This window comes from Bubalus kerabau, chromosome 3 (genome assembly GCF_029407905.1).
Source record: "Bubalus kerabau isolate K-KA32 ecotype Philippines breed swamp buffalo chromosome 3, PCC_UOA_SB_1v2, whole genome shotgun sequence".
NCBI lineage: Eukaryota > Metazoa > Chordata > Mammalia > Artiodactyla > Bovidae > Bubalus > Bubalus kerabau.
In genome coordinates, this window is record NC_073626.1 from 109,943,837 (window position 1) to 109,957,084 (window position 13,248).

General features: G+C 36.2%; 1 protein-coding gene across 1 annotated transcript in view; it reads left to right on the top strand.

Annotated features, from left to right (window-relative positions):
• The window catches only part of LRP1B (LDL receptor related protein 1B), a 1,835,261-nt gene that overhangs the window by 1,228,885 nt on the left and 593,128 nt on the right, over window positions 1-13,248 (top strand). The window contains exons 36-37 of the mRNA XM_055574440.1: window positions 7,750-7,884; window positions 8,463-8,592. Of these exons, the coding sequence (XP_055430415.1) occupies window positions 7,750-7,884; window positions 8,463-8,592 (265 nt within the window). The remainder of the gene's footprint in view (window positions 1-7,749; window positions 7,885-8,462; window positions 8,593-13,248) is intronic.

Genomic DNA, 13,248 nt, shown 5'->3' on the forward strand with positions numbered 1-13,248 from the left:
ATTTTATAATAGAAATCTCTTTCTCAAGATATTGCTGCTACTGCTGTGGCTAAGTCGCTTCAGTCGTGTCCGACTCTGTGCGACCCTGTAGACAGCAGCCCACCAGGCTCCGCCGTCCCTGGGATTCTCCAGGCAAGAACACTGGAGTGGGTTGCTATTTCCTTCTCCAATGCATGAAAGTGAAAAGTGAAAGTGAAGTTGTTCAGTCATGTCTGACTCTTCGCGACCCCATGGACTGCAGCCTACCAGGCTCCTCCGTCCATGGGAGTTTCCAGGCAAGAGTACTGGAGTGGGGTACCATTGCCTTCTCTGCTCAAGATATTATACCCTGTTAAATAACTGTTTTTCTTCTTATCTGTGCCTTTTATAGGTTAACTAATAATTCTCAACCTGCACACTACCCTAGACTAAGCAATTTAAAAATCTCTGAGTTGTGGTTCCATCTTTAGTATTCTTTGAAAATTTCCCCAGGCAATTCTAATGGGTACCCATTTAAAAACCAAAAAAATAGATTATTTAAAGGCAGACCTATTGCTGAGAAAGGGGGCAGTGATTAGAGATAGTTTCTTTCTGAAAAGTGGCTAATCAGAAAGAGGAGGGAATGATAAATTGAGACAAGAGAAGAAGCTGAGGATAAGACATGTCAGGGGCTGAATATGAAGCTGCCACTGGGAAAACAAACCCTGTGATGGGCGTGGCTAGGAGACCTTTTAGAAAAAGACATTTAATTTTCAGCTTGAAGTCTTTATGTTGTGATAATACATTTTTGTATCTCATGCTTCTGTGAATTCTATTGAACTGTCTGTACTGCAAGTTTGTATATATAGTTCTGTGTATAAATGTAGGTGAGAGAGTAAGATATGAAAGTGAAAATGAAAGTGAAGTTGCTCAGTCGTGTCCAACTCTTTGCGACCCCATGGACTGTAGCCTACCAGGCTCCTCTGTCCATGGGATTTTCCAGGCAAGAGTACTATAGTGGGGTGCCATTGCCTTCTCCAGGGAATCTTCCCAACCCAGGGATTGAACCCAGGTCTCCTGCATTCCAGACAGACTCTTTACCATCTGTACCACTAAGACATGGATTAAGGGAAAAAACTGAGTCCTGAATCTGGACTGAAATGACACAGAAAAGAAACAAAATATTACATTAAGACACATGATGACTGGGAAATGCAGGAGTAATAGCATAAAGGCTCTTCTTACAAAAATAAGAGAAGGTGGTTATTGAAAGAGTAAAAGACCAGAGTTTGAATTAGAGGGAACTGCCATATCTGTCAAAGTTTTAGAATGAAAATCAGTTTGGAGACCACTGTTTTACTTAAACTAGAGGAATTAATGGATTGTGTAGCCTTAAAGCAGCCCTTGCAAATGTAGAAACAATTGGTTTCTGGGTGTATCTGTTAAGGTCACTGCTGATAAGTAGCAAAAAAAAAAAAACAACAAAAAAAAAAACAGATTGTTTTTAATTTAAAAGCTAACACATGGAGAATGCTTATATTTGATTTTTAAATGAGAAATGTGTCTGCAACCAGCTCATATGAAAGTGATAGCAAATAAAGACAAGCAAGCGTTGGTGTTTGGAGCGAGGAACATCGTTCATTTTGATTCCAGTAGTCAGTTACAGTGCAGGTTCACTATAAGCATTGATACCAAGAATTGTATTGGCTCCATATAGCTGAATCTTGTTTGTATATAACAACAAAAGCTAAAATGTAACAACAAAGTCCTGACAGCTTTCTCTATAAGATAATAAAGAGTGAGTGTAGCTGGTGAAAATTGTTGAATAGCCACAGGTGAAAAATTCTCTAGAACCCAAGCCTGAAGTTTATCAGGAAACCAGAACACATTTTTTCTTGTTGTTGTTGTTATTATTGTTTGTTTGTTTATTTTTTGGCTGTGCTGGGTCTTTGTTGCTGCATGGACTTTTCTCTAGTTGCAGTAAGCGGGGGCTACTCTCTAGTGGCGGTGTGTGGGCTTCTCGTGGTGGTGGTGGTGGCTCCTCTGACTGCAGAACACGAGGTTCTAGGGCATGTGGGCTTCAGTAGTTGCAGTACATGGGCTCAGTAGTTGTGGCTCCCAGGCTCTAGAGCACAGACTCAGAAGTTGTGGCCCACAAGCTGAGTTGCTCTGCAGCATGTGGTATCTTCTCAGACCTGTGTCTCCTGTGTTGGCAGGTAGATTCTTTACCACTGAGCTACCAGGGCAGCCCCAGGATATACATTTTATAGAATTTTCCATAAGTTAACTTTGGGGATTGAGCACAATCGTCCTTACTCTCAATGTATAGGATAGAGTATAATGGGTCCAACAGAATGGAAACAAAAACAGTTGGATAGGTAAACTGAGCTCATCAAAGTTGTAAATTTTAGTATCTAATGTCCTTAGGTAAATTTTTTGTAAATAAAATTTTATTGAAATATAGCCATGCCCATATATTTGCATATTTTTATTTATTTTTATCAACATATAGTTGTTTTACAATATTATATTAGTTTCAAGTTTCTCACTCCAGTACTCTTGCTTGGAAAATCCCATGGATGGAGGAGCCTGGTAGGCTGCAGTCCATGAGGTCGCTAAGAGTCGGACACGACTGAGCGACTTCACTTTCACTTTTCACTTTCATGATTGGAGAAGGAAATGGCAACCCACTCCAGTGTTCTTGCCTGGAGAATCACAGGGATGGGTGGGCTGCTGTCTCTGGAGTCGCACAGAGTCAGACACGACTGAAGTGATTTAGCATAGCATAGATAGCATATAGCATAGTGATTCAATTTTTCCATAAATCATACTCCATTTAAAGTTATTACAAAATAATGGCTTTATTTCCCTACGCTGTAAATATATCTTTGTTACTTAATGTATTTTATACATAGTAGTTTCTCTTAATCCCAAACCCCTACTTGCCCTTCCCCACCAACTTCTACCCAGCTGGTAACCACTAATTTGTTTTCTATATCTGTGAGTCTGTTTCTGTTTTATTATATACATTTGTTTGTTTTAGATTTCATGTGTCCGTGATTTTAACATTGAGTATTTGTTTTTCTATGTCTGACTTATTCAACTAAACATACTACTCTAGTCACTTGCCTTTTATTCAATAAGGTAAATGCTATGAAACAAGGTAGATAAGCTTGGTGGCTAGTTTCTGGAAATCAGAGAATTTTTAGAATTTCTTGTGTGTTCATCTATCCTAGGAGGTCTTTATGGTTGAGTCAGCCATATATGGAGCGGGTGGTAGAGCTCAACAATAGTTATAGAAAGTCTATAGAGTGATTCTTATTTGGCGGAAAATTATTTCAGATAATGCATATTAAAGTAATCCCTACTTACTAAAGTCATCCTATGACTCAGCAATTCTACCTCTGTTTATGTACCTGACAGAAATGACACTGTATGTCTGTTATAAGACATGGATGAGAATATAACATGAAATCTAGTGTGTTCATTGGAGAAGGCAATGGCACCCCACTCCAGTACTCTTGCCTGGCAAATCCCATGGACGGAGGAGCCTGGTAGGCTGCAGTCCATGGAGTCGCTAAGAGTCGGACACGACTGAGTGACTTCACTTTCACTTTTCCCTTTCACGCATTGGAGAAGGAAATGGCAGCCCACTACAGTGTTCTTTCCTAGAGAATCCCAGGGATGGGGAAGCCTGGTGGGCTTCCGTCTATGGGGTCTCACAGAGTCGGACACGACTGAAGCAACTTAGCAGCAGCAGTGTGTTCATGACAGGTGACCAATAGTATTAATGAGTCATAAGAAAATAGACCACTAACTATAATTGTTATTACCTTAAATTATAAATTTTACTTTCCAGTTTTACAGTTATATTATACTTTACTTATTGTTATATGTCATAGGATAGTTAATTTTAAAGTCAGCTCCAGAAATGAAATCTATGATTTCAGGAGTAAAATCTATGTGTTCACCATTGTACTTCTATGCCTACATGGATGCTTAGCATTTGCTAAGTATTATGTAAGTATTTGTTGAATGAACATAATTAAAAAATCATATTTTAGAATAAGTATTGGAGTGCAGTTATGATAGTCTTTCATCCTTTTCTATCTTTATATGTATTTCCACTTTATATCTTTCAAGTTTGTGATAAGATTTTATAATATTTCTGCCTGATTCTGTTACTAATTAAAACATTCTTGATGTAGTGTATGTTTATTTAGTTATATTCCTGGGTATTAGACTACATATTCTTATATCTTAGTGAAATTATTCCACTTAGGGTATAGAGGGATACAATATATATGTTAATATAAGGAAAGGACAATTGGATGTGAATGGTGATTTAAATCTTCTATCCTCTTGGTCCTCCTTAATACATCACTACATGATTGATTTGCTTACTAATATCCCAAGTATACAGCATAAAAGAATATAAGAATACATCTCAGTTATTCAATGCTCTAATCCAGTGGATTTGACCATTTAGAGATGGTCTCAATGTTACAAATTAATCTATTATTCATATATTGAATATTCATGAGGTATCTACTGCCCATGTAACTGTTTTGGTAAACACTGAGTCAATTGCAGTCCCTACTTATCACATATCTCAGACAATTATGCAGAGATGCATTTTCAAGTCAATATAATAATAAAGTATGTGCAAGATAATATTGTATATGTATGAAAGAATGCTTTGTGGTTATACTGAATAAAACTTTACAGGGCTGGCAAAGCTATTAGAGAATAATAGGAAAAAGTAAGGGTCAACTACATATTTAGTGTCTTTTTTGTTCTAATACCTGTGAAGATTGTTGTCAGTGTCTTCTCTGAACTCATAAAAACACTTGTCTTAGGACTTCCCTGGCAGTCTGGTGGTTAAGACTCAGTGGTTCCAATGCATGGGGCATAGGTTTGATCCCTGGTGAGGGAACTAAGATCCCACATGTGGTGTGACCAAAAAAAAATTTTTTTAAAGCCTCTTATCTTTTACTACTAATATGCTGTTCAAGCTATACTAGTATCAACTGTTAGTAATTTTTCAATGTGCATACCTTCTGTTCCTTAATTACTTTATTTTCTCGTGTACAAGCTTTGTCTCCCTTAGTTGTGTCTCCTTTCAACCAGTCTTTGTATTACACATCACATTAATTCATTTGTTCATCAGATATTTACCCTGACCTTAGTATGTACTAGGCACTCTTCTAGGTGCCAGGGACAAGACAGGGAACAAAATTAAGTCCCAGCCCTCAAAGGGATTATATTTCTGTGAGACAAGACAGATGCTAAACAAACAAATCAGTAAGTATGTAATGTGCTTGACAGTAATACATGCTGTGGAGAAAAATAGGTCTGTAAGGGAAATGGAGCATGACAAGGAAATAATTTCTATAGAGTAGTCAGGGCAAGTTTGAGTAAGAAGGGAAATATTTGAGCTAAGACAGAACCATGCAAGTAGCTAGGGAAAGGACATCCCAAGCAAAAGAAAAAGTGATGGAAAGAAATTTAGACTGAATAGTATTTGGTTTTAGGGAGAGGAAGTTCTTGTTACTAAAGCAGGGAGAGTGGAGGGATAATAGGTGACAGAGAGTTGAAGGGTGTGGGTGGATTATGAAGGAAGGTCTTGGGAAGGAACTTTACTTTTACCTTGAATGAGATGGAAAATGATTAGAACACTGAATGAAGAGTAGAGACATTATCTTACTGAATTTGAATAGGGTGACAGTGGACCCTCAACGGAGAAAAGGCTCATGAGGAAAGGGAGACCTGAGGCCAAAGTGGACGTTGGACTTAAGTTAGAGTCTATTGCAGTACTTCAGGTAGGAGGTAATAATGACTCGGATTACATTCTAATTATACAGTGTGAGAATGGTGAGATGAGGGATATGATTTTAAAGACTAAAAAGAGCTAAAATATTTGGTAATAGATTGAAGATGAGAGTAGTTGGTGATGAATTAGATGTGAAGTGTGAGAAAAAATTATTAAGGACAGCATAAGGTTTTTAACCCAAGAAACAAAGGATGGAGGTGCCCTTCATCATATTACCATGGCAAGGGGAGCTGCCACATGGAAGCCTGTGAGAGAAGCATGTTTCAGGTAGAAACCCAAAATTTGTCTTTCACAGCCAGGATTGCCTTTTCTTATATTCCAGTGGAGATACAAAATAAGTAACTGGCTATATGGGTCTAATGTTTGCAGAAGAGAGTGGGGCTCTTCATATAGCACTTAAGTATTTATGCAAAAGTAGGACTTATTTTGCATATTTTTTGGAGAAGGAAATGGCAACCCACTCCAGTGTTCTTGCCTGGAGAATCCCAGGGATGGTGGAGCCTGGTGGACTGCTGTCTATGGGGCTGCACAGAGTCGGACATGACTGAAGCAACTTAGCAGCAGCAGCAGCAGCAGTGCTTATTTTTGTTGATCAATTCATTTCTTCAATCATAAAAACATATCAACGGATACTTTGACAAAATGGGAAAGATGAAACAAGTCCTTAATTTCCAGATATGTATATGAAAATGGTATCTCTGCTCTGATTCAAGCATGTATCTGACTAAACCAGTGTTGCAAACAGGGGCTGTTTGGAATTTTTCCCCAGATAGGTAATAGAATTTAGACTGTATTTCATTTGAAGCAGAACCCCCAAACTTACTGATAAATGGCTTTTTTATACTAATTGCCTTTTCTTTATTTCCATAGCCTGTCACTATGCCAGATGGAAATTATATTGGTCTTAAAGGATTTGTTCTTCATTAGCCATGTAGGTCACAACACAAAAACTCACTTAGTTGGTAGCAAATTTATTATTTAATGATTTGTCCCCAGTGTCTTTCTGGTGGCTGTATTTAACATCATTGATCTATAATTGCTACCCTTTATGCATATGCATGCACATATATTTCATTTACAGTCTTTAGACACATTTTTCATTCAAATATTCAAAAAGCACTGTTATTTAAAGACTCTATGATAGCACAGAGCCATTCTTCAAGTGTTCTTAAGCCCATTTTTACAATGAGAGTTTGAAAAAGAATGCACAGGCTTTGTAGTTGACATTTGGGAAACTAGTACCTCAGAAGGAATAATTGGATGATAAGGTACTTTTAAAGCTTTATACATTTTGAATGACCTTATGTTTAAAATACCCTTGACATAATTGAAATGTCCTGTTTCTTTCCATTCTCTCTTTACTTTGAGACTTTGTTGATTATCTCCAATAGTATTCTTATCATATGACATTAGAACAGATGTGACAAGAAATGCTGTAGTCCAAAATAATATGGTATGATATCAAAATTTTAAATTCATAGGAGATAAGTATTTATGAGTTTAAATGAATAGAAAAATGAAAAAAAATGTAATAGACTATTTGCACATATATTTTTAAAATGCTTTAAAAACATATTTGACTAGGTTTTCTCATGTGGTTTTAATATCTTTCATACCATTTTTATTAGTAAATTTTAATGAAGAACATTTATACTCAGGTACACCCAAGATGATAACGCTCAAAATGCTGATGCAATGTGCTCCTAATACATATATCCCTGATGCTAGAAAAGATTGAGGGCAGTAGGAGAAGGGGGCAACAGAAGGTTAAATGGTTTGATGGCATCACCAACTCAGTGGACATGAATTTGACCAAACTCTGGGAGATAGTGAAGGATAGGGAAGTCTGGCTTGCTTCAGTACATGTTCAAAGAGTTGGACAAAACTTAGTGACTGAATAACAACAAATACATATATCAATACATTCTATAGTGTATGTTTGTTTGTTTTATCAATAGAAAATGATACCATCTACTGGACAGACATGGGCTTCAACAAAATTAGCCGAGCTAAAAGAGATCAAACTTGGAAAGAAGACATCATTACTAATGGCTTGGGAAGAGTGGAAGGAATAGCTATTGACTGGATTGCTGGTAAAATCCATGGCTTTCTGTTTTTGTTTTAAGCCTATATTGTTAGGGGTTCAATATGCTTCATAAAAATTCTGTTTCTGAGTCATCACAGGTTTTTGTTTGTTTGTTTGTACTTCTAGTCACAGGGATAAATGGTCTTGTTTGCTTTTTTTTTTCACTCTTTCTAATACTTTTGAGCCTTTGTATACGTGTTTTTATGTAGAAGTAGATTATGTAGTATTAACTTTGCTCAACTCTCCTGAGTCCCATGAGGCTGATAAAAAAGTATTAGAAGTTGTCTTTTGCCTGAAGTCAGTAGAAGGTGAAAATAGAGCTCTTTTTCAGGTGAGAGAAGTTTCCATTTATTTTTAACACACAAAAGTATCATTATATGGGTTAAACAACAGATGTGTGAGATTAAGAAGTATTTATATATGAGTTTATTTATAGCTTTCTGCTTAATGTACCTATTAAAAAAGAATATAGGAGGTAAATGATTTCTTTATGGTTATGTGAATGTTCAGAAAGTTAATTTTAGCTATAAGTAATAAATAATTTTTCTCACAATTATATTATAAACATTTCTGTATTTCTTCTAGGTAACATATATTGGACAGATCACGGTTTCAACTTAATTGAAGTTGCAAGACTCAATGGCTCTTTTCGTTATGTAATTATTTCCCAAGGCCTGGATCAACCAAGATCTATAGCTTTGCACCCAGAAAAAGGGTAAGTTTAACATATTTGGGGATTTTAGGTGACTTTTCTAAAGTTTCATTAAAAGAAAAATCTGTATGTTGATATTAATATTTATTTTTAATCATAATGTTTGAAACAAATTCAGTATCTTACCTAACTGGAAGGAAAAGTTTGTTTTCACTTTGTCATGTGTATTTCAGTACATATTTGATGGGCTTACATTTATTATGTGTATTTATTTATTTATGGCTGCACTGAGTCTTCATTGCTACCTGCAGACTTTCTTTAGTTGAGGCAAGTGGGGACTACTCTCTACTTGCGGTGTGGTGGGCTTCTAATTGCAGGGACTCTAGGGTGCCTGGGCTTCAGTAGGTATGGCTCATGGGTTTAGTTGCTCCAAGGTATGTGGAATCTTTCTGAATCAGGGGTCCAACACTTGTCCTCTGCATTGGAAGGTGATTCTTAACCAATGGGCCACCAGGGAAGTCCTTATGCAGTCTTTAATGTGTGTGTAAATCCAAATGAGTACAGCAATGCTTTTCTAGATTATTTATTTAAAGTTCTTCCCTAAAATTGTTTATGTGTTTGGAAGTCAGGTTTTTTTGGTGAATGAAGTAACCATCTGATAGCCAACCTTGTTCTTCAGTATTTCTAAAGCTTCAGTTTCCATTTATAATTGTTATATCAACATATTCATCCCAAACTTTTTTCTTCTTCTTCTTAAGTTACAGATAAGTATATCTACCGTCTTATTGAAAGTCCCATTTTTCCATTTGGACGACCAAACTCTATAGTCTAATTAAAATTCTACAATCTGAGTTTCTATTAATAATTTCAATTAAATAAACTGAGTTTCTATTACTAGAGGAAAATCTTGAGATGAATTTCAAAGATACAATATGACATTTTTGGTATCTTTCTCACATACCCTATGTTCAGTATACCAGAAATCCTGTTACCTTTGGCTTCAAAATACATTTATGCTTTACCTACTTCTCCCAGTTTTCATTGTTTTCACCCTAGTCTGAGTTTAATCACTCTTGCCAACATTTCAGGATCGTGGATTACCATCTTCTATCCTTGTATTCCTATAGTCTATTCTTTATGTCACAGCCTAATGATCCTTCTCAAATGTAAGTGGCAGTAACTTCTTTGCTCAGAATTCACCAGTGAGTACTCTTTCCCTCTGTTTAAAAGTTTATAACAAACTTATTAGAGTGTTTTTGTTGCCTTTTAATGACTAAATTATGTCTGACTCTCTTATACCAATGGACTGTAGCCTACCAGGCTCTTCTGACCATAGGATTTCCCAGGCAAGAGTATGGAAATGTTTGCCATTTCCTGGGCTACTCAGTTGGCTCAGGGGTAAAGACTCCACCTACAGTGCAGGAGATGCGGGTTTGATCCCTGGGTCGGGAGGATCCCCTCGAGGAGGGCATGGCAACCCACTCCAGCATTCTTACCTAGAGAATCCCATGGACAGAGGAGCCTGGTTAACTACAGACCATAGGGTTGCAAAGAGTAGGACACGACTGAAGCAACTGCACACACGCATGCACACATTTTCTTCTCCAGAGATTCTTCTTGACTCAGGAATTGAACCCAAGTCTCCTGCATTGGCAGGCAGATTCTTTACCACTGAGTCAACAGGGAAGCCCAGAGTGACATTACTTCCTCCATTTTACAGATAAGGAAACTGATACCACAATTAAAATATATTACTCTGTCATTAACATTATGTATGGGAGAGTTATATTTTCTAAATTTCAAAGATTATGCTGCATTATATATGTATGTATGTGTGCTACCTGTTACATATATACATATAAGTATTACAGAAACTAATAACCAAAAATATCAAGCATATAAAAAAATAGGCTTAACAGATTTTATAAAAAGTTATAATAAAAATTTAAAGACTAGAACTACAAGTGAAAGAGAATAAACAATAATGACAAAATGTTGGAAAAGCTAGATGTTATAGAAAATATTGGAGTTGGGTCTGACTTGCCCTGTACGTTCTCTTGCCTACAACTGCACGTGCATGGACACTTGCCAGTACACATTAAGAATGTTGAGGGAAGGTATGATTTTGTTTAGTTCCAAGCATAAAACACATGTGTCAATTTAGTGTGTCCACATCGTACCTGTAAACTTGAATATAAAATTTCCTCTTCCAGTGTGATGGTGGCTCAGATGATAAAGAATCTGCCTGCAATTTAGGAGACTCTGGTTCAATCCCTAGGTCAGGAAGGCCCCCTGGAGAAGGGAATGGCAACCCACTCCAGTATTCTTACCTGGAGAATTCCTTGGACAGAGGATCCTGGTGAGCTACAGTCCATAGGGTCACAAAGAATCAGACATGACTGAATGACTAACACTGACTAATGCAATTACATTTTTAAAATATCTTTTTCATTTATACTTTATAATAAAGCAATGAATCAGTATACCCTCAATGGAAAAAATAAACCTGATCCATTGTTGGACTATATGTAATTATTTTGAAGGTAGGAACAAATATAATTTGAATGTTATAAAATATTATAGATACCCAGGAAATGGGTTTGTTTGAATAATATGATTTCTTCCCATCATATTTATAAGTCCAGTGCTTCACTTTATTCTAGAGAACTTCTTGTGCCTGGTCTATTACTGATTTATGCAGTTCAATTTAACAGGCCTCTTGCTGCTAACTTATCAATCTTTAGTTTTCTCTTGCATTTCTTTTGAAGCCGAGTTTTGCCCTCAAGTTGTTATTCCAGACCTTCTTTTGTTAAGTATGTTTTGTACAGTCATCTTAGCATATAACTGTATCTATTTCTCTTTAGAATGATTGAAGACATCAGGCAAAAACTCTGCATGTACTTCACTATTTTGTCAGTTTAAGTGCTACGCCCAGCCAACAAGGTCATGTCAGGATGTCTCCATCTCCTCCTCAGCCTTTAATTCGGTACATGTTGACAAAACAGGACGATAGATGATGTGAGAGATACCAGGAGATACTGTAAAGTATGATGATATAAATAAGGTGTAGCTTTTGTTCACAATGAGTTTTCTGTTTAAACTTTTAAACAAGTACAAAATTGTGTTAGAAAATTAAGTAACATAATGTAAAGTAGAACTAATACGGAAGCACCAAAAGACTATATTGATATAACTCAGGCTTAAATCTGATACCTAAATTTCATGTTAAAGTGAAATTTTTATATGACTATTATAAAACTACATTAAATTTTCAGAAAACAGCTTATGACTGGTGTAGGTAGTAAAAGGGAGGGTAGTAGCAGCTGTGGTGATGATTAGTAGACACTTTATTGAGGAGACATGAAGAAAGAATGTTTTTGAGATGTAGTGAAATATATTATATGAATAAGAAATAAAATAAATAAAAAATTGGTAGTGCCAAGCAAAGGACATTGCCGAGAGCAAAAGTATATAAAGGACATGTAGGGAAAAGTAGTTAATGTAGGTGGAAGGTAAGTTGGGGCCATAAAATTGGCAATTGGTGTCCCCACATTTTAAAAATCTTATGATGACTTCATCCCCAGTTTACCAAGTGAAACACAAACTGGTGCTGGATCCTCTCTCCTAAGCCTTCCCCATGACCACAGAGAATCCACATAAGCAGAGATCAGAAGTACATTGAAGTTGTTGCATTCTTTAAGAAATTCTTTGGAATGGTTCTTTATCCTTCTAGGAAGGATGTTATGGAGGAAGAGGAAGGATTCTTTCTCTGCCCTCAGATCAAGAAAGAGAGACAACCAGAGACCAATATATAAGTGTGAAACTAAAATAAATATAAGAGTTGTAAATGGAAAAGTTATGTGACTTTTTTACTGCAAGTTCGTAAGCCAGGAGGAGGCAGATCAAAGCTGGAAAGGGGATAAGATTTTAAAATAGATATGAGATATAAGTTTGGACTTAGAAAGATCTGGTCTTTTATGCATGAGAATTAATCTTAAAAACATCATTGTGTTTTTTTAACTAGAATTGTCTTGGAAATCTTGGATTATTCCTGAGATAGCAAATTCTGGAGAAGAGATAGTACAGCATAAATAGAAGCAAGAGTTGGATAAATATAGAGTCATTCCTACTTATTCCAACAGAGTTCAGGTTCTGCAATAAAAAATGGTAGTGGATGAAATTATCCAAGGAAGACTATAGGAAAAAAAGTCTAATGACATGAATGAAGAATGTTTACAAATAGGGGATAAAATGATTATGAGGAGCAAAAACAAAATTAGCAATAAGGCAAAAGAAATGCAGAGAAAGAAGCCATTTCAAGTACTCAGAAAAATCACTGTCATAGAAATCAAGAGAAGAGAGTTTTAGGTAAAACTTCAAATGTATCTGCAAGAAGGAGATTGAGAGACATAAAAGCAGAAAACAGGACATGTAATTGGTGAGAGGGATGACATTTTTAATTGTTATGAATTTCAGGAAATTGATAAGAGCAGAAGCCAAATATAAAGAATTAATAAGTAAAAGATAATTAGAAAATAGAGCCAGAATATTTAGACTACAGTGACAGAAACTTGGACAATGAAGAAAAAGAATAAAAAACAGAAAGTTTGTTGAGAAGATAGTAGGGTATAAAGAAAGGTTTTTCTTAGTATGGGACCAGGGAGGTATTGCACATATTCCTAAGCTGAGGGGGTGGAAGAAAAATGTGTGTAAAGAGGA